We start from the raw sequence: 22,281 nt of genomic DNA on the forward strand, positions 1-22,281 counted from the left end.
ATCCCTCAGCAATGACATAAGTGGACCTGATTTCGTAGGGCAGAACCATATAAGATCAAGGTCAAGTTAGCTTCTCTAAACCAAAGTATCAAATAAATCTCTGTGACACTTCTGGTTTTACAACTGTGGCTTAAAGCTGCCTCTCCTCATCACCTTGAGTAACACCTTCACAAAAACATCTGCACCTCTTTTCTTTTTACATGCATAGTACAAATGGCTGCATGTAGCTTGTTTGTTCCCATATTCACAGCAGGACCTTTTCATTTTGGAGATGATGCTATTAATTACTTTCAGCTACAGCTGCAGCAAAAGCAACTGCTATAAACCAAACATCTGTGTTACCTAAAAAAATACAAAGGCACCTACACACACATCATATCACTGATAAAAAATTTGCAAGAAGAAAATAATTACAAGCAGTTTTCTGAGATATTTCTTAAATATCTTAAATCTTCTGTATATTTTCACAGAGGGAAATGCATAGGACTTAATCCTGCCAAGCTGCCAAGGTCTGGGGCGTCCCCAACCTCACAGAGCCAACCATCATGGCCCGTTCTTCCAATTTTAGGAGAGAAAACGATGTTGCAGACTCGAGTGCAGTGAAACAAGCACTGACAGCAGGCAGCTCCAAGGATACTCTCGCATAAGGTAGGGATCATTGGCATGGAAGCACTCCAGCCAAGAATCTTTGTGGCTCTGGCCCATGAGCTCAGTGCTTTAGAGAACAATTTGTTGAAGTATTCTCCTCTCACACAAGGACAATACAAAGACAAATTACCTATTTTCACACAAATTTGTCAAGAAATGCACAGTGCTTGAAAAGGAAGACAAGATAGGAACACCCTTGTTCATGTAGTAAGTTTATTGAATATAATTTTACAATAAACTAATCAGTATACACTGTTAGCAAAAATTCAAAACTTACCAGCATGCTTCATAGGCTACAACATAGTCAATTATCTAAAGCTATGTTTTAAGCTATTAGATATGCCTTACATTAGCTAAAAATGAGTATAAAATCTTGCAAAAAATTCTCAGTAGCACCAGAGACACAGCAGGACACACTGCTTTAAAAAAAAATACTCTCTTTAGTCTGTTAAACCAAATAACTTGAAATAAGAAGGAATAGTACTAAGAGTGATAAATTCTACCCAGATTTTTAGTAAACTGTTGTAATGTATATACCATAACTAACTGCTCTTAAAGACTCTAAAAATGACTTGACAAAATAGCTTTAACTTTGTTCACGTATATTTTTCATGATATTAACATCATATGTTTGAACAACTGAGCAAAAGCCATGGTTGAGAGTGTAAGGCACAGAAGTTCTGTTTTCCAGAAGCAGACAGAACACAGATTAATTACTTGTGCTTGTCAATGTAGCTTAACTCAGACTTGGGAAAATAAGAACGTGGATCCAAGAGCTATCAAAAAGCCTGTTTCTATACTGGCTGGTCTTGCTCAGACTGCCCACGAAGATGCCAGTTAAAGTCTAGAGTTACACATTATCAACATCTATTTATTAATGCAAAATAGTGATATTTTTAAATCCCTTTTATAGCAGTTGTTTCCATTTCAAGTATTTCAGATATCTACCTGGATTGACTCAGGAAAGCTATAGCCCGATAACCAATGTCCTTCCTATAAATGGAACCCTTGAAGTTTATGGCTGCTACTCCCTTGTTGGCTTCTTGCAGTGCTGTCATTAGATCTTCTTTAATAGCAGTTACTGTAAGGACTCTTCCTCCATTAGTCACCACTTTGCCATCCTTCAGGGCTGTGCCTGCGTGGAACACCTCCACTCCTAGTTCTTTAGCCTTAAAAAGTCCTGTGATTGTTGTTTAACAAAATAAATCCAGGAAAAAATAAATAAATAAAGAAGATCATTAGAACATTTCTCTGTTAAATACTCAACAATTACACTGTCTAGAAACAATCAAATTCAGCGTAAACATTCTAAGGAGTACAAGTACATCTTTTAAAACTACATTTTGTGGAGAGATGAGTCTGTTGCTTTTATGATCAGAGACACAGAAAGGTATTTAGCTGAAACATCTGCATTGAACTCCAGATGGATTTTATACTTACAGAGACCACAAAATGTAACAGCATCAATATTATATAAGATAGGCCCAGAAGCACTTCACTGTAACACACATTAAAGAAATGCTACAAAACTTAACAATACAGTGTGGAGATTTTAAAACACTCTGGGTGCATTACTAACAGTCTTTAATGTATGAAAATTCAGTTGACCTGTAACCACAAGATCTTAAATTTCTATGAATCTGGGTAAAAGAGACTGGAGAGAGGGTGGGAGAGTAATGAAACTTCTGCAGTTTCTCTTGCTGTATTTACCTGTTATTTCCAAACCCTTCGGATATGTTCCTGGATACCCTTCACTAGCCATGACCACAGTCACAGCTGCACTGTCTTCAGACCAGACTGGCATGGAACTAGCCAACTTTTTATTGATAACTGCTTGCATAACTTCGTATAAATCACTTTTCAACAGTGGAAGAATTACCTACAAAACACAGATTAGCAATTTTTTTTTTCATTTTCTACATAGAGCTTTCTAAAATATTACTGTGACTGTAAAAATGAGCTTTCATATACCACATTTTCACACCTATATACATCTTATGCATAATCTATGTACCTTTAAAAAGACTTCTCCTCAGAGATGATTTATATGGATAAAAGAACAGCTATATATGGAAAGGGAAAGGTAGAGGCCAAAGAACCCTACTGTGCTCTGAAGAATGGAAACAGAGTTTTATTCCACCTGTCAAGAGGGAAAGAACACGTTCACTTTTTCAGTGAAGATGGGGAAAAAAAATAAGTAAAAGAGCATTAAATTCTGAAAAATATATGGAAGTACTGAGTTTCACTCCAGCTCACCCTTGTAACATCCATGTTTGAGTATAACCTGCTAAAATTTGGAATGAAACAATTTAATAACAGACTTCCTATCTTGAATCAACAAATATTTTAAATCCCAGAGCAATTAGTTAATTATTAACCTGAAAGTTAGTAAAGAATAATGGCAGACAGTATCAGACATTTCTCCTCCCATAATGATAAACTCTATCTACAAAATCACTTACCTGACATTCTGGGTCACCAAATCTGCAGTTAAACTCAAGAACTTTAGGACCATCTTTAGTAAGCATTAACCCAGCATAAAGCACTCCTAGAATTTAAAAAAAAAAAAAAAAAAGCATAAAAATGATATGACCAACTCTACAGGTCATTTGTTTTGAATCTATTCATCATAGTGTTAAACAGGAAAACAGTCAATGCGCATTTGAAGCTAGAATGTTAACACTTTAACTGCTGTTCCTTCTGCTCTACTTCATTTAACATCTATCCACTGTTAAGGAACAGGTATTGACTGTTTTCAATGAACTCCAAGTCACTGATGCTAAACCCCATTTCCAAATAAATCAAAGCCATCTTCCCTAACTTGTACTGTGAGTCAGACCTACAAAGAGGACAAAGTAAAAAAGCTTTCTTTCCATTTATGATTCAAAAACCAACAATTTCATACGTACCAAGATAGGGGACACCTTCTTTCCTCATGCCATCAACAGCCTTCTGAAGAACAGTTTCTCTTATTTTGAGCAGTAAATCTTTAGAAATCTAATAAAACAGGATTAGATAAGTGTTTATAAAAAGAGAGCATATGATTCCCACAGTTATGGCTAGCATTTTGAAGAGCCAAGGAGAACACTTGGACAGTCTGTTGCTCACTCCAACAAATGCTTCAAAGAAGAGAAAGCTAGTATTTTTTCCTTTTCTCGGCAGACTACATACTACAGCATTAATACAACAGGCTGGATCTTTTTCAGTCATATTTCCATGCTTAAATCTACATGTGTAACCAGACCACTGGCTTCACAGGAACAAAACATTTGCGAAGTCATACTGGCATTCAGATGAGGCCTCCCCAAGGACAAATTATGTATGGAAAGCACAGTGGTGATTTATCATATTTTGTTGGATAAAATTAACAGCTTTTTAAAGGAACAAAACTGTCAATTTTTGAAATCCAAAGAGAAAAATAAAAGGCCATTACATAGGTCAACAGAAAGCAAAGTAAATCCTTTTGAAACAGACTACTTTCAGAACAGAAAGCAAACTACTATGAGCTACAGCAAGAATTCATCATTAGCTTATCTTGACAAAAACAAAAAATGTGGCTTAAGCCCTTAGTTCTAATGATGAGTATTTCATAACACTTAGTATCATACAATCGTTTAGGTTGGAAAGGACCTTCAAGGTTATCAGATCCAGCTGAAAAAAATAACAAATCAAAATATGAGGTTTCAGAAATAAAACTTCCATCTTGATTATTTAAGGTTTTTTGGTAGAAATAACATCCTCCATAGAAAAATGAATTCTCCGTTGTTCTGTTTGCCAGAGTGGAACTGAAAATCCAGATCACTTTCAGTACTAGAGCTCTAGCATGGTTTCAGCAAGACATCATGTTATTAAACTTTTACCTGAGGGGCTGGTGAATAAGCTCCCATCCCTCCAGTGTTAGGGCCTTCATCTCCATCCTTTAACCTCTTGTGGTCTTGGGCTGGGGGCATGGGAGCAATTGTCACACCATCAGTGAAACATAAGCACTGGAAAACAGGGAGAATAATTAAATTCCAAGCATATGACTAACATTTCATACAGAGCAAAAGAGAGAAAAAAAAAATATTTTTGCTGTTGCAAAAACGCATAATTAAGAGTACAAATTCTGGCTCCCAAATAAAACAAGCTACAGTAATCTGAACACATTCCTCTTTTGCTTGGGAAAACTAGTCATTTGTGGAAGGTTAATTATTTTGACAGGCAAAGTAAGTAGTATTTTTTTCTTTATTGTGATCAGTCATCTTAGGAAAAAGAATTTAAATTGCATGTGTACATGACTGTGTTACATCGCAGTAAATCTGCAAGTATCCTAAGGACAACACATTTTTCAACAGAGAATGGAGATCTGGATAACCCTTTAGTCCCTCACAAGGTCAAACCAACCAAGAACGAATAAAGATGACAAATGTCTGCAAATCTAATTTTTTCATATCAAGCAGGAAACCAGATTATGCAATGACTGTTAACAGTTAGAGATGATCACTTTACAAATGCCACCACCTCCAAGATCAAAGTTCACAACATCTAGTGTAAGTCAACTGCAGCTTCAAGGCTCAGGAACCTGAGATGGTATTTGGCTGTTCTACTTTGTGCAATGCCAGTGTCAAGTTCCCAAGCAACCTCAAAACCTAGCTAATTCTTTTTTTTCCCTTTACGCTCCACTAATTAAATAAGATTTATTTATTAAATTAAGAAATGGAATCATGTTTAAATGAATGAAATGTTCTCTCTACGCCTGCAAAATAAATCACTGATGTCAAAACATTCAGCAGCCTTTGGTTACAGGCCCTTCAACCCTGGGCACACTTCCACATTGCAGTATTTCTGGCATTGAAACTGATTAAAGAGTGTCCTGCCTGCACCTGTCTCGAGTTGCTTGTTCCTGTGCACCAAAGGAGTTTACTGATCCTTCAAGATACAGTTCAGTATGTTCCCATAATTAGCAAAGCTGATTAAAAAGGTTTTCATTTTTCCAATCACTCCCTTCTTCTCTTGCTCTCACTTCACCTCAGTTACTTATATCAACTCATACGGGAGGGGCTTAAACCAGACCACAGAAAATATGCAAGTCTCTATTGATTTCCTTGATAAAAGGTCTTCAGGTGATAGCCCTACAAAGAAGTAAGTACTATAACTGAGTCAAAGGCAAACAGGAGTGAAGGTGTAGGAAGAAGGAAAGGAAGGAACATCCTACACTGCCATTGTTGCCAGAGAAGTCATAACACAGAAGTGCATTCTCCATTTTTCCCCTTGTGGTAACAGCAGATTACTGCTGGAGCTATTTGTTATTCATAATTTGAAATATTTTAGCAGTCCGCAGGAAGTTTGGTTCTTAGTACTCCTGACTTGAATTAATAAAATGGTATTTATAAGCAGGTAACTGTTTTTAACGTATAAAATCCTTTAAGTCCCTGCTGTAGGTACTTGCCTGGTGTTTTCTAACTAACTCAAAACATGTACAATCTAAGTGCTACAGTGAATGCATACTTACAGAAACTTCTTCTCCCTCAAGGAGTTCTTCAACAACAACAGTTTCCCCAGCTGTGCCAAAAGTCTTATCCTGCATTAAAAGATCAATCTCTTCAGCCCTGCATTTCAGTCATTTTATTTATAACAGTCAAAATGCAACAAGAGAACTAACATAGCAAGAAAGATGCAGCACAGTTGAGACTATTAATCCAATCACCGTCTTGGATATCTCAGCAGCAACGGTAAAATCCTTCCTCTCTTCTATATCTTTTAATAAATGTAGTTGTTAGCTTGAATATTTGCAAGCTGCAGGTGATAGGTACAACTTTCTCAGTAATTCCTCTTGCTTTACCTGCTGAACCACAGTACTGAGGGTTATGGCAGTGACTGTCAAGTCCGTAACCTAATCTGACCTTTTACTTTATAAGAACAACAATGACAGTGCAATGACAACATAACTTTGTACATTTATAAGACTAACACAAGAAGGATTTTTTGTTCAAGACAGAACAAGGGGACCACAGGTTAAGATTTGTCCAAAAACCATAAACCCACAACAAACTGTGACTGCAGACTGTATATTCTGGCCCTTGAAATACAAGTGTTTTGGATAACATCTCATATAAATCAGCATTGCACCACTGAATTGTAAGATAGTAAGCTGCAGATACCAGCTGAGGACCTGACCTGTGTGTTCCTGACTGTTCGGATGGAGCTGCTTCATTTTGGTTCTCTTCCAATGTTGATGCTAACTTATCTGTTAAACATCCGAACGAAACATAAGCTTAAATTGAAATAATTCCACAGGAGTTTTACTACACGTGTAACTGCTGTGTATCAGGAGTTTTAAAGCTGATGTTGCATGTCAAGATACAGCTTAATCACGTTGTTAACGTTAAGAGCACAGTAGCACCTGCTTCACTGTAACAGAGACTCCATGGATGTGGAGAGATTAAAAGCAATCCATACTGAAATAAGTGCAGATTTTCAGTAAGAGCCATTTTATCTTAGTCTACATGTTCTATGCCTAGAAAGAATACTCTGCCTCAAGCAATACATGACAGCTCCATAGCTGTCCAAATAATGGGTAAAATATTTTACTTCTACTAGCTAAATTCCTATTACATAGAAAGAATAATAATAGAAAAAGCATCCCTTGAGATTTTGACATAGTTAACTTTTTTTGTGAGAACTCTTCTAATCAGTGCTTGGACATTTCTGCTCACCTGCATGATTTCATTAACAGCTTTACAGGCTTCTTCTTTGCTTGATGCCACAATTACTCCTTTGCCAGCCGCCAGGCCACTAGCTTTTACAACCAAAGCAGGGAAGTTTGCACTTTAAAGACAGAGAAGAGAGATTGAACAGTAAACACTCTATATTCCAAATATATATTTTAAGCATTCTGAACATGTTGATGCTTGCAAAAACAAAATACTCGTCAGTATTATAGTAATAATTTTGTGTTACTGAGCAACTGACAAATAAAATCCAGAATTCTCTTTTTATGCTGTCCTGAGGATTTCTGCTTCCTTGTTTACCACTGAATTTCACTACGATTCTCAAAGGTTGCTGTTCATTGAATAATTTAATATTGTAGCAATGCTGGGTCAGCTGGTTCTCTGATAAGTAGATCAGTATTTGCTGAGTAAGACCACAAGCAGAATTTATACTCATGGAGGCAAGCACAAAAAATATAGAACATACTATGCCTTTCAGACTTTCAGATGGATTTCCATAGTTGGCAGTGTGAAAAAAATAAATACTTCTACCATATTTGCCCATGGACTGAACCTTTAATTTTCATTAAGAGATCAATAGATAAGGAACCATTACATTATTACTCAAGTGTGATAGACAGACTATCCTTTAAAACCTCTGTAGATATTCTATCACTGCTAAAAGTATTAATAAATTGGTAATAATTTGTTTTGGATAGCTGGCACACTGTACACTGCTGAGAAAAGAAAAAATTCTACTACAAAGAATTTTACCTGTTAATGAAGCTACATGCTGCTTTTGGATCAGTAAAAGATTTCCACCTTGCAGTTGGGATTCCGTGACGATCCAAGAAGGATTTGGTAAAGCTCTTACTGGACTCCAGCTGAGCTGCCTTTGCCGTGGGACCAAAGCATCTTACTCCAGCTGCTGTCAAGTCATCAACAATTCCTAAAACCAACAGCACAGAATTTTGTTTGAATCACCAGATGATCTGTAAGTCATATAGTTCAAATCTACAGACATATTAGTTTGTTAGAGTAAGTATGCAGGAGCTATAAGCCATATTTATATTTTCCCTGAATCTGTCTTACAAAATGGGCCTCACATGTATTTTTCACACTAACCAAGATCAAATAGCCTTGCAGTATTTGGGGTTAAGAAGACCTGTTGCATTTCATAAGACATGATGATCTTTCCTCATTTTATTACAGCTTTTAACCAAATAGTTGACATTAGTCTTGTACAAAGATAACAATTCTTGTGCATGCAAAAGGATGAAACTGAAATTTTCACTATTCAGACTTTTTTTTTTTTTTTTTTTTTAAACCAACCTCTAAATTATTATTATTTCAAAGAATGAAAATTCCATTGGAAAACCAATACCCTACCTGAGTTTCTTATATGGAAACACTTTGATACCTGTTTTACTAAACTCAAAAACATTGAAAGAAATTGAACAGTTAAGGGTATTTTAACTCTTATATTTCTCATTCAATAACCTCTGGGCTTTATTTTCATCACAGCACAATCCTGAATTTCAGGGAAACTGCCACAGAGGATTCCTTTCTTTTCCTGCTGAAGACATTCAGACATTGCTGAGCGGTGGGAAAAAGATGGGGACTAAAATTTACTTTTCTTCCTAAAACTAGAAGGCTACCATTTTTAGTTTTCTTTCTCTTACCAGCAGCAAGAGGAACCTCTGGACCAACCACAACCAGCCTGATCTCCTGATCTCTGCAGAACTGAGCAAGCGCAGCATGATTGCTGACTGAGACAGCTGTCAACAATAGAAAAGTGTGTTAAGACTGCATTCATTACGGTTATTGGCACTTATTTATCATATAACCACAAAACAGTGTTCTCACAAGTCTCGCATTTTTGAATGGCAAGACACTGTGAATCTTGATTAGAGGCATGCACTAATATATAAATACGCAGAACGACACATGTACGCTTATGGAGAAAATCCAAACAAAATAAACCACTGAAACCTTAAGCAACGGTTGTAATTTGACATGCACTGTAAACCCATCTTGCTCTTGAAGGTGAAAAAAAAGTTTCAGGTTTACCTTACACTGTAAACATATTCTCATCTCTACAAACATCCTGTTTGCCAGCACAAGAAGCATCACAAAAGAACCAAATGAAAAACAACTCACAGACAAAAGTAAACAAATATAATAATAATAATAAATAAATAAACAACAACAACGATAATATCCAGCCAGTCTCCTCCCTGATTAGGTTCACCACAAAGCTTTACATATACAAGCGGCTGCTGGTGGAGCTGCAATTGTTTTCTTCTTTTTCTTCATGTAGTGCCAGCTAAGAAATGGCACACTGAACAGTGACTTCACTGAAATAAAGCAAAACTTGAACACTTTTTCTTACATTAGTAAGGGAAGGTACTGTAATTATGGGCAATGATCCCTTGGCAAGTTACAACGATCTATAGGACAGTTACATTTCTATGAATAAGCACTTAACATGATAATTCTTGCAAAATAAAAAGATTGGTAGAAAGACCATGATGTAGAGTCTCCTGATAAAAAATTTACGCAAAGGCAACGTGTAATGCAAGTTCCACCACTTTATCAAAAAACAAATAAAGCCAAGGTCTGCAGAGGACTGGTACATGAACACACAGTCAAAATGTTGCGAGCATGGCCCAGCAGGGATTGGCTACCTGCATGGGGAGGAAACTGGCACATCAGAGTAAATGGAATGAAGTGCAGATCCTCCCTGGTGATGGAATACTTGCAGTTTTGTCTGTAAAGTTATACTAGAGACCACACTGGCAAGTATGTGAAGATCTGATGTCCTCTTCCAGTCAAGTTTCCAGAGAAGTGGAGGGAGAGAAATGAGAAGCAGTGATAAAGCATCTCCTGTTAGACACATCTACACAATCGTGTTGGTGTTCACATCGCTTCTACCATCCCATATGAATAAATTCTTCCCTTTCACAAGAGACGCTGTTATTCTAAGATGACATAGAAACAACTATCTGAAACTTATCCTTTGTAGATTTGCCCCATTTAGGTGGACTGGTGGGGAATAAAAGATTAAGTGCTAATAAAATCCACCTCCTTGATAACCATTCAACAGTTCAATTACTTTGTTCCACGAAGATTTCTAAGTAAGGAATGAAAGGCCTTTAAGACTGTGCAATTTATCCCAACTGACTTCTGGCTCATAAGAGAGCAACACCAAAAGTGTAACACGCTTGGCTTTACAGTACTGGTTAACATAAAGGTCAATATTGTCTTTCACTCCCACAAGGCTGTTGTGAAAGCAGTTCAACAGCAAAACCCAGACAAAGAAAACGGGAGCTTTGGTGAGCAACTGAAGAGGGTCAATCCCCGTTCCCTTGAGATCAAGCTAAATGAAAGGGAGCACGGATAGATCTCACAAGGTGAATGTACCTGTCAACCCAAATTGCCCAGCATCTGGCCTCATCTACTAGCAATGTGAGGGTGAACATGGTACAACATTTACATGATATGGAAATAAGCAGAAAGCATCAGAGAGGAAAAAGTCACACTGTAAAGATGTACTTTACACAAATTTCTGCATGATGTAAACTGAAGGGAGACATCTTTGTAGCTGTGTTGTCTTTCTTTTTTCTTCTCAAAATGACAGCTAGACACACATCTCAAACCAAACAGAAGGAGCTTGGACTAAGATTTTAAAGCCAGAGCATTTTAGTTAAAAGTATTAGTTAGCATGAGAGCTAAAATGCAGTGTTGTCAGGATGCTAAAAGGCATTCACAGAAACACGCATGTATATCTCAAAATTCAGCATGCCATTCTGTACAATTTTGGCACCAAGTCTGCCCTATAAGCTGAATATAAACCTATATTTAGCCATTCAACCCAAATCTGTCTGTACTGTCAGGAAAGATTACTGACTCAAATTAACCATGAAAACTTTTTTGTGACTTCGATAAAGGCAACATCTGTATAATTAAAACGTATTTATAGTTTTAAGTTCACCCTTACATGTTCTTGAAATCATCTGAGAACTACAGCTGCAATACTGAATGGTGGAAATCTCACAAACCATAAGACAGGATGAACTTTCAGAGCCAAATCTTGATTATACCAAGGAACAGAAACAACAGTAGAAGTTTCACAGCCACTGCTGCTCAGGCTTATACAATATAATAGGGCTCACACACTTCTATAAATCTGTTTACTATTCTCTCCTCTCAGTAACAATCTATGCTCCAGTGCTACAGTTAAAATACCTAAGTAGATAAGACAAATCATTCCCTTTCAATTAAACAAATAGTCAGCCTCTTTACAAATTCTAGATTCTTTCTGCCTCCCAGCTGGCTGAGGATGTCTTCCTTAAAACACATACAAGGAGACTGCTTGGAAAAAAAGATTTAAGTACACGTGGTAGATTTCATGGACCTGGCACAAGCATTATTATGTACAAGTTCAAATATTTTGCATTGCTGAAAGTGCAGTGTATTTTATGCAATAACAAAATGAGAGAAAAGTGCAATAGTTCTTAAAAACCAAACAAACTGAAATTAACATTCACGGGCCAGGCAGGCTGGCACTAACTCAAATTGGCACGAGTATAAAGACTTATACATACATACATACATACATATGTATGTAAAGATCTTCTGGGACAAGAAGCAAACATAAGAATATGACTTTCCTGTACTGCTCTTTCTTGCTCTTTCCACCGTGAGATCAAACAGCACAAAAAACTAACTATGATGCTGTGCATGCTCAAAGAAATGATGGACAGGGTTATTTAAACTTCCTGTAATTAAGCGTTCCGTGGAATTAAATTTGATAATTATCTGTATAAGAATTTGAAATGAGACGGCAAAAATAAAGTATTTTACTTACATAGATGTAAAAACTGGAGGCATATAATTTATGTTCACATGTACACTATGTTAATTTTAATTCTGTATGTTATCAAGTGGAAAGTTAACTTGGTTGCTAAAAGCAACCTATTCAGGATCCAGTATACAAAGCACAGGAACTTCTGACTAATTATTCCTGCTTTTGTACTGATGCACCTCCAGGCAATCACCTTAGACAAGTACTTCTTAAACACAGCACATAATTTTGGATTTGAAAAACCTCAGGCTTGATTTTCAAAACTGATTATGAACAGCTTGAGTTACAGCTGTCCAGTTACAGCCAGTCAGTCAGAGCTTACCACGTTTAGGCCAGAAGCTCAAAACAGGCAGTCAGTAGTAAAAGAAGCATTTAAGAATAATCCTTAAACTTCCTAAGATTGCTAAAACAAAGACAAATGTCCCTAAGATTGACCTTTCCAGATACGAAAGTATTTTCATAAAGGCTGTAAGGATCACAGCCCTCACTGAGAACTATGTGGTGCTTCAGACCCAAAGCAGTGTGCTTTGCCACTGTCCCAGAGGTGCTGGTGTTTGTGGCATACACTTTTCAGCTGTTCACCAAACAGTGAACTGTACTGCATACCATGATGAGCCATCAGCCCTTCCCTGTGAGGCTGCTGGGAGGCAGGAATCCACTATCCCAAGATGTACTGCAGGAATTTGCAGCAGACAGATGGAGTTTTGGCTGCATACTCTACTCCAAAATCCAATGAATTAGCTAACAAAATTGAAATAAAATTGAGTGGTAGTTGCATAAGGCTTTGCTCAGATACTTACTCTTAGCTGCATATGTATCATCTTACATGTCCAAAACCTTCAAATTATAACAAGCTATTCACATTAGCAAATAAGACAAATTAGTGGATTAAGTTCCATCAGTGTAATAATTTACTTGCTCGGTTATCGGATTTTAAAACTTTTTACCTGAATTTGAAATTTTTCCACTGTTGGCTGTCCCTGCATTTCCAGGAGCAACAAACACTTGTTTTACATGTGGGGACTGAGCCAGCTTCCAGGCCAATGCATGCTCTCTCCCTCCACTGCCGATCACAAGCACTCGATCAGCCATTAGTCTGCACAAAAGCAAACACAAGCAACATCACCAGAGTTAGAAGTGTGTGGTTAGGAAAGCAAGAGCTTCATGGAGTGCGATGCTGGGTGCAAGGACCTCTGAGCAGTGCTGAATGTCACTTTGTTTCAGGTAATGATGTTTCTACTGGGAATTTGTTGGTTTTAAAAAAGAAGTACGTGGAAAGACATAACTGACTTAATGAGGTGTGATAGAAAATTAATGTCAAACACCGAAATAACCCACAGGGCTATCTTGTTTTTCTTTCATCAGACTGGCAACAGTTTGGAATTGTACTGAATCTGGGATATAAAAAAAACTTTGACTGGCCAGGCTGTGATTTCTAACTTATGCACATTTCTGGTGAATCTAAGCCTGTAAAAGATGAAGTCTTTGATATTAAATAACATTGTCTTACAGAGTCAGAGGAACTGAATTGGAACCTAAGACATTTTTGGTGGAAATATCAGAAAAATGTCTGAATACTTCATGAAAGAGCAAAGTTAAGAGCAGTGAGACAGGGCGATCAGCACCACTCTTAACAGAATGAATTTTAGAATCATAGAATCCTTAGAGCTGAAGGAACACCTGAGGCCCAACTGCCCTGCAATGAATAGGGACACCACAGCTACATCAGGTTGCCCAGGGCCTGATTCAGCCTCACCTTCAAAGACTCCAGGGACAGGGCATCAACTACAATACTAGGCAACCTGAATGGGGAAGCAGAACCTAACACAAATTCCCCTTGGGACTGAATGAATCTCATAGGCTGTTCAGAGTTTTACAAGGCAAAGTTTTGTTAGCCTTTGCTTTTTTAAAGACAGGTTTACCTCTATGTGTATTCTCTACATATTTATTGGTGTAAGTCACCTCAAAATCGCCACCCCAGCAACGATACCACATAACTAGGATGGGAATAGAAGATTTCACTAACACTGGGAAAGGACACTGGAATTCAGAAAGTATATAAAATAAATATGTATTTCTTTATGTGGAGGTCCTTAAAAAACAAAGGCTAACTCCCAATGGCACTCAAAGAACAAGCTGCTATAGTCATGTTAGTCCAACCAAGCACATGATACACACACAGATGATGAAACTGCACTTGTTAACGTCAGAGTTTTATCAGGAGAAAGCAAGGGGTGCCTGGAAAAGCCATTCAGTGGGGCATGGAGTAAGTAGCTATATTCAAGCATCTGGTCCTAAATCCAGGAATAGTGTTCATTACTTCCAAAAAGTAATCTAAAAGCTCGAAGTCACAACATGGGCAAAATAAGCATCTAAACACATAAAATGATTTCAAGTGTTGCAAGTGATAAAAACAAATACAACGTTGTGTGAAAATTGGCACGATTTACCTTGAGGACTTTGCAATGACAGCAAAGTGGGGCAACGTGCCTCCCTGCTGCACGAATCACCTCCCCTTGTTCAAGGGGAGGGATGTGGCCTTGATAAGAGCCTCAGCTTCACGTAACACTCAGCCTCCCTGTTGCAATACCAGCATACACAGTGTCTAACCCTTGGTCATTGGCCCTTGACCCATGCTTGCCAGTGTGTGCAGAGCCCTCCAAGGCAGGTGTGGGGGAAGGCCTCACACCACTGCTAGAGCACACAGAGATGGCAGCTCCCTTTGGGGTCAGAACTCCTGTGGGAGGGTGAGAGAGGGCTAGCATGATGTACATCCTCGGCATGAGGGGAAACAGACTTACCCAAACCAGATTTCTAAGGGAAAAGTGATCTTACCAGAGGAATACCAGATGTTCAACCAATTGATGGAGCAGGGCATGTGCTTCTTTCCCATCCCAGCTGCTAGTCAGACAGCTGACCCCCCCCACCAGCCCTCCAGGAACTACCCGGATAGCGCTGTAGACCCATCCCCACAGAAACCCAGCTGTCTTGAGAAACTGGACTCCAAGGAAATGGCTTCTGCTTTGAGGGTTCCTACAATGCACATGCCGAGCCTCGTTACCAAACCCAAGTCCTCCACAATACACTGCAGCCCCCACGCATTTTAGAATGCACTCCCATGCCATTTCTTTATCTATTTTAACCCATTAACAAAGGAATGATTTGTTCAGAGAATGATAATTTTAGGCAAAACATCCAGACAAAATAAAGACGAAAGAAACATGAATAAAAGGACAAAACGCAAACAATCAAGGCTGAGTTTTTAACAATGAACTAAACACATCAGAGTTAAAACTTAAGTGTAGTTTCAGGCTGGGGGGGGACCAATATCTTTCTACTAAAATGTTTGACAAAATACATACTGCAGAGTTGCAATAAACCTCTTGTATTCCTTAAAATAAGAAAGAAAAAACAAAAAACCTGGGAATAAAAATTAACAGTTATGACAAACTATTTGGGATGCAAAGCTATGATAAACCTCTTTGATACTGCAACTTAAGCAAAAAAAAACAAAACAAAACAAAACAACAATATATATAAAAGACTAAGAGGCTGGCTACACTGAAGGGATATGTTAGATGAAGACAGTAACCTAGGGCAAAAGAATGCTGTGTGAAAAAATAAACATCATGTAGCAGACAGCTGTCCTACACTTAACCCAGCAAGCTTGTTTCTAGTGCAGTTCACAGTCATCATTAAATAACAAGTTTAAATATACGTGACAGCATTTTTTGCAGGTGTATCAGAACTGAGAGCAGAGTTTCAAACCAAAATGGAGAACCTACTTACGTTACCCTATGTGCTGCTGGTCTGAGGAAAGTAATGCTCAGGAGTTCAGGAGTGAAAAGAGAAAGGAGAAAAGCAGCCTCTAGTTAAAGTGTAGTGCCCTGCTCCAGTATTACCACCCATTGATAACACTGCAAGCCTAGCCATTGGACAGGTCATTTCAGGTGGGAAAACAGAACAGAAACTCAAATACGTATGGTTGAGAAAGGAGCAGCAAAAACTTTACAGAGCAGAAGCAGCCTACTTTGTTGGTCCTGCACATTCAGAATAAATTCTGCCTCAATCAAATTATGTTTTGCAGAAAAAAAATATTCACTAATCAGATCATAAACATCCTCTATTTAAAGATGATGCTATGCATACTCCCATGAATATCAACAGCATGGAAGAATATGATGTGTGATGCATATTTATGCTCCATTAAGCCTCCTACATAAAAATATTAGGAAATGCTTCAAGATCCAGTGAAACTGCTGTCAGCTGAAGTAAATCACCCTGCTTATAAGTCAGACAAACGATTCTTTTTCTTTCCTAAAAGTAGCATATTCTAATAGTTGTCAAACAAAAGTATATATATGTAAAACATAAAATTTTATATGGAGGCAGTTAAATGGAATAAACCATACACCATATGTTCAAAAGAAAAATAATCATTCTGCAATAAAATGTGAGGGGGAAAAAATGTTTTAGCCGTTTGTTTTATTTTCAGAAACAACTTATCTGTGCATCCCCCAAATGGTATCCTAGCAACTTTTGTTGAGGAATGCAGCTTGACAAGAACAACTTCTGGTGGCAATTTCAGTTTAGGAGACCCAAATAAAGTACTCGCAGTCTTTCTTTTTCACACTGACTGTAAAGATACAGCATAGGCCCTCCACTGCAAAGTAATATCATAGTACCATAGAATCCATAGAATTGGAAGGGACCTTTAAAGGTTCATCTAGTCCAACTCCCCTGCAATGAACAGTGATACCACAGCTATATCTGGTTGTCCAGGACCTGGTAGAGTCTCACCTTGAAAGGCACCAACCATATAACTGACTATCCTGTTTCAGTGCCTCATCACCCTCAACTGTAAAAGACTTTCTCCTTACATCCGACCTAAACTTCTCCTTTTTAATCTTGAAGCCATTTTTCCTTGTTCTGCCACCACAGATCCTGCTGAAATCTCTGTCCCCTTCTTTTCTGGAGCACCCTTTTCAGGTACTGAAAGGCTGCTATTAGGTCACCTTGGAGCCTTCTCTCTCCAGGCTGAACAGCCCCATCTCTCTCATCCTGTCCTTGTACAAGAGGTGTTCCGCCCCATAGACCATTTTTTCTGGCCCTCTTCTGGATACCCTCTGTATGGGAAATTGGTAATCACAGCCTGAACCTCTGATTAATCAGCTGAGACAAGTGTCAGGTCAGCTGTAGGCGCACAGGTGAGAGAAATTTAGCTGTGCTCCCGGAAGGGATGGAGCTTGACTCCATCTCCTCTAGACCTCATTTACGGGCTGACCACCACTAAGGCAGCATCTCTTGGAGATTGGTCCTTGGTGGAGGTTGCTTCAGTGTTTCACAGCAGACTAAAGGCTTCTATATGGGTGAGTTTTTCCTGTAAATAACCTTTTGGATATTTACTACCATCTTTATGTTATTGTCACTGTACATCCTCCAACAGGTCTATGTCTCTCCTGTATTGAGGACTCTGCATCTGGATGCAGTACTACAGGTGAGGGCTCACCAGAGCAGAGGGGCAGGATCACCTCTCTTGTCCTGCTGGTCACGCTTCTTTGGATGCAGCCCAGGATACAGTTGGCTTTCTAGGCTGTGAGTGCACCTTGCTGGCTCATGTCTAGCTTCTCACCCACCAGTGAGTAGGTACTGTTCAGTAGGGCAACACTCAATCCTTCCATCTCCCAGCTTGTATTTGTAGTGAGGTTTACCTTGACCCAGATGCAAAATCTTGTATTTGGATTTGTTGAACCTCATGAGGTTCACCTTGCCTTTCTGCTCAAGGCTGTCTAGGTCCCTTTGGATGGCAACCCATCCCTCTGGTGTGTTGACTGCACCCCACAGGTTAGTGTCATCAGCAAGCTTGCTGAGGGTGCACCCCACCTCACTATCAATGTCATTGGTGAAGATCTTAAGAGAGTATTGGTACCAGCACTGACCCCTGGGGGACACCACTGGTCACTGATCTCCATCCAGACACTGAGTCATGGACCACCACCCTCTGGACTGGATCCTGCAGCCAGTTCTTCATCCCCTGAAACTTCACCCAAAAGTACATTGTCAAAGGCTTTACTGAAGTCCGGATAGATGACATTAGTGGCTCTTCTCTGAGCCACTGATGCAGTGATACCATCATAAAAGACCACGAAGTTGGTCAAACAGGACTTGCCCTTGGTGAAGCCATGCTGGTTCTTTGAAGTATTACATACCCTTCCCATCAGGGAATCAAACCCTGCCCTCCCATGTGACGGCAGAGATACCTAACCATGATACTATTGAGGAATTGTACATAACTGTCATTAAAAATGAAAAATTCAAAAAAAAAATTCTTCTTACTTTGCTATTAACTCCAAAGTCAACAGTTTGTTTTCTAACGACCAAAAGCTGTTCACAAAGTAGACCATTTCTTCTATGGGTATTACCACACTTTTTTTGTTTGTTTGTTTGTTTTGTTTTTGTTTTTTTGTTTTGGAGGAAGTATGTGAAATCTTTAAATCTTCTCAGAAACAGGCAGAAGTCTAAAAGAATCTAAAGCGTGGTACATTATTACTGTAAGTAAACATTATCTGCCTGTGTAAGGAAGGTATGTTTGTTTAAAAGATATCTTAAAGACAGATGGCATTTCAGGCAAGGATCAGTTATCAAGTTCTTAGACAAAATAAGAACAGGAATGCAAAGACAGGCTAATTACTCCAAGTATCTGAGAGGACATGAGAATACAGTGAAGGTGATTTCCAGAGCCTATTATGGAATTTTCCAGCAGCTAGTCAGCAAGGATGAGCATCAGGCTAGAGACCTTTACCCTCACCAGGGATGGGGCTCATTAAGAAGCTGGGCAACTCCTCCAAGAGGTCAAGGCCTTTGGACTGAAGAAAATGAAAAGCACAGTGCAAAACCAACAATATATAACAGCTTTCCCTGTACTGGCTCCTCCACAAGGCACAGGGAGATTTCAAATACAGGCAGAAGTGAGATGAGACTACTGATTCAGTAGCTGTCCCCTCCCTAGTAATAGGGAAGGGACATGAGCCGACATTGACCTACCAGTGTTTCACGGTTGGCTTGTGCTGGTCCTTGCTACTGTAGCCTTCTTATGGGTCCCACTCTTTTCTCCACCTTCAGTGTGTCCCAAGGATCAGGAAGGGAACAATGCTGGAAAACTAACACCAAAACAGCAACTCAGAAAAGTCTTAATTATAAAAAGGAAATGAACAGCACCCTCAGATCACTTGATTGTTCAAGGAGCCACAACCTGGTAGCCAACACCACTTTGCAGTGTACCTTCTCACCTAACTGCCTGTTTCACCTTTTGTTACAGTGTGCTTATAGTCACAGGAACAGCCATGCCAGGGAATCAGACTTGGGTGAGGAGAGGATGCTTCTAACAGGGATGAGTTTCCTGAGTAAAGTCACAGTGCGACTTGTGCAGGCAGCGCTGCCTGTGTGATGCAAGGTGCAGAAACAAATAGCCACAAATGCCTGAACTGGCAGAATAGCCAAAACACAGTGCAGCTGCAAGTTTGATCTAAGGTAGCATGAAGCTCGTACTTGTGGAAACTGATGCTGCCTTTAAGCTATAACATTGAATTTCCTCAGATTTCAGTACCAGAAGGAGTTGCTTAAAGAGTTCAGCAATCTCCATAAACAGGTCCTTCATTTATGATTAACTCCTGACCCCTAGAAGGCCTGAATCCTAGCCAGGAATAAGCCATGGATCTTCCATGGCCTGAACTGATAGTCTTTGAGACAGGCACGAATCTCCAAACAGCCAGACCATGCATTTCTTAGGCAAACCACCACCAGGTTGTCTGTCTAGTACAAATAAGTAGCTAACGGTGTTGTTATTCCCCCCGCCCCAAAGCACTACATTTGGATGACTGGAACTGTGAGAAAACTGAAAGCCCTTCTGTGTTTCAATAGAGGTCTGGAACTACTAACTACTGGGCAAGAACCAGAAGGAACAGGGAGGCTGAGGTAAGGAACATCCTTTCTATTTTGGCTATAAACAATGAAGCGTATACTTAATCTGCTCATTAATTTCAGGTTTCTACTAGATGAATTACCAGAGGGGGGGAGGGAGGGGAAAGCCCAATATTAGAAGTTGGTTGGTGAGCCCCCAGCTTTGCAAACACCAGGGCTAGAATTACAAGTTTACAAGTCAGCCAAAGTCCACAGCAAGAAAAGTCAAAAGTTGAATATTTACTTTAAAGCAAATATTTCACCACTTTTTTTCTTTTCTTTTTTTTTTTTTTTTTTTAAGCCAAACAGAAGGAAAAGCGCATGAATAACAGCTGCGTGCACTTTAAAATAATTTAAACCGCGGCACGGTTAGAAAAGATAGAAAACAAGTGCCCCCAAAGTACATTCGGGGAGGATGTAGGCGCTTTAAACGAAAATGAGACAGCCAGCAGCAGCCATCGCTTCACACGGCTCCTCATCGCAGCGCGTGAGAGAAACGCAGGGCGCCAGGCAGGAGCCAGACCCCGCCATTTTGCATCGCGGGCAACGGGAGCACATGGCCCCGCCGCCGCCTCGCCCCCCCCCGGCTTCTCCTCGGTAGTCAAGGCTCGGCCGAGGGGGCTGACCTTGGGAACGGGCTGCCTGCACGGCCCGTACAGCCCGGCCTTCTGCAGAGCGAGAGATACACTTACTTTTCTTCGGGGGGATTTTAAGGATGGGGAAGGCATGCTCCGCCGCGCCGCCCAAAACTACAGTACCCAGGGGGCGCAGCGTGGGCCCGGGGCGGGGGCTGAGAAGGGAAAGTAAAACTGTGGCTAGGAGACCAAGGAACGGGCTTTTACTTTCAAGTTCTTACCATCTAGAAATACCGTCGTTTCCATCTCAGCGAGCTGCTGGGCCCAGCAAGAGAGATCTGAAAAGCCGCACCTACACGGAGATGACTGTATGGTTTTGCCTTGGGAGCGTGGCTTCAGAGTGCAAAGGTGTACTTCACCTTAGTAGGATGGCACTGATTGAGTTTGTTTCTGTGCCCTCTCAGCTAGAAATGCGCTGAAAAGCTTTAAGTGCTGGATAGGAGCAGCCCTCTGGTTTGTATGAATAAAACCAAACAGATTTGATCCTTATGTTTTTTACCCCCCAAGAATTTGTGTGGAAAAACTTGTTGTCCTTTGAAACTGGTTTATGAAATACAGGTTTAATAAAGATTATTGTGCATATTTTAGCACAACTTTGGTTCTTGTTTCTAAAAGGAACGCAAATAGATACTGTTAGAGTAGTACTGACAGCTTCAGCACTGCTATGAGTGAAGTCTGATAACGCCTGGCTTCCAGACTGAATGCAAAATGTATCAGGAACAACATGCTGGTGTGGCAAGCACCAAGTAAGGCTTCACTTAAATCATCAGAAGAGGAATCGGCGCCTGAGTGAAGGTATATAACTAAGGATGTTTTTCTTATTTATCAGCAAATAAAATGAAAAATAAAGGAGGAATTCCTTTCCTATGGGGCTGTGGATCTTCCTTTATACCGAGAGTGACCTTTGTAGTTAACTGTTTTGTGTTCACTTTTAGGCAGCCAGAGCTAAAGGTGCAGCATTCATTAAAATCCCTCCCTGTTTTTTTGTTGTGCTTTACCCTAGTTGGTAGAGGCCTACTGTGATGGGGCTATCCCTGAAGTTATCTACTTGGAATGAATGAAGCCCAGAAGGGCTCTGTTCCTGAAGACCATCCACATAAGGGAAATCTAGATGTCTGAAACAGACCAAGTGAAGCATTTTCACTCTTTAGCTCACTGAGTATCAGAAAATAATAATAATATCTAAATTCTATTTAGGTGGGCATGGCACGAAAGGTACTATTAGTTGTAAAAACAACTCTTAAATAGAATTGCTCTGGGTTATGACTTGACATACAAGTAAGCAAATTGACCCCAATACTAAGCCTGTTATTTTTAAAACGTTCATATTAAAGCAGGTCACTTCCCAGCAATACACATGCTACTGAAGGGTCTTATAATTAAACCTCACTAAAATGGAGGTTGACGTTGCAAATAGAAACCCAAACAATTAAAAGTTTAAGAAAAAAACAAAGTTATTTCAGATAAACTAACCCTCTCAGTT

The 22,281-nt window shown here is 39.4% G+C and overlaps 1 protein-coding gene across 4 annotated transcripts in view; it reads right to left on the bottom strand.

The window, feature by feature from the left end:
• The window catches only part of GART (phosphoribosylglycinamide formyltransferase, phosphoribosylglycinamide synthetase, phosphoribosylaminoimidazole synthetase), a 36,935-nt gene extending 15,889 nt beyond the window's left edge, over positions 1-21,046 (bottom strand). Inside the window, exons 1-12 of one of the 4 annotated variants that reach the window (XM_072356095.1) lie at positions 21,020-21,046; positions 19,249-19,364; positions 13,152-13,300; positions 9,020-9,115; positions 8,112-8,286; positions 7,344-7,455; positions 6,140-6,208; positions 4,509-4,634; positions 3,558-3,645; positions 3,111-3,196; positions 2,359-2,527; positions 1,597-1,828 (exon numbers count right to left, since the gene is read on the bottom strand). In XM_072356095.1, the coding sequence (XP_072212196.1) occupies positions 1,597-1,828; positions 2,359-2,527; positions 3,111-3,196; positions 3,558-3,645; positions 4,509-4,634; positions 6,140-6,208; positions 7,344-7,455; positions 8,112-8,286; positions 9,020-9,115; positions 13,152-13,296 (1,298 nt within the window). In that variant the 5' untranslated portion in view covers positions 13,297-13,300; positions 19,249-19,364; positions 21,020-21,046. Of the gene's footprint in view, positions 1-1,596; positions 1,829-2,358; positions 2,528-3,110; positions 3,197-3,557; positions 3,646-4,508; positions 4,635-6,139; positions 6,209-7,343; positions 7,456-8,111; positions 8,287-9,019; positions 9,116-10,024; positions 10,109-13,151; positions 13,301-19,248; positions 19,365-20,855; positions 20,968-21,019 lie in introns of those variants that run through there. The other 3 variants (XM_072356087.1, XM_072356104.1, XM_072356112.1) reach the window with 3 other exon arrangements.
• Between the last annotated feature and the right edge of the window lie 1,235 nt (positions 21,047-22,281).

This window comes from Excalfactoria chinensis, chromosome 1 (assembly GCF_039878825.1).
Source record: "Excalfactoria chinensis isolate bCotChi1 chromosome 1, bCotChi1.hap2, whole genome shotgun sequence".
NCBI lineage: Eukaryota > Metazoa > Chordata > Aves > Galliformes > Phasianidae > Excalfactoria > Excalfactoria chinensis.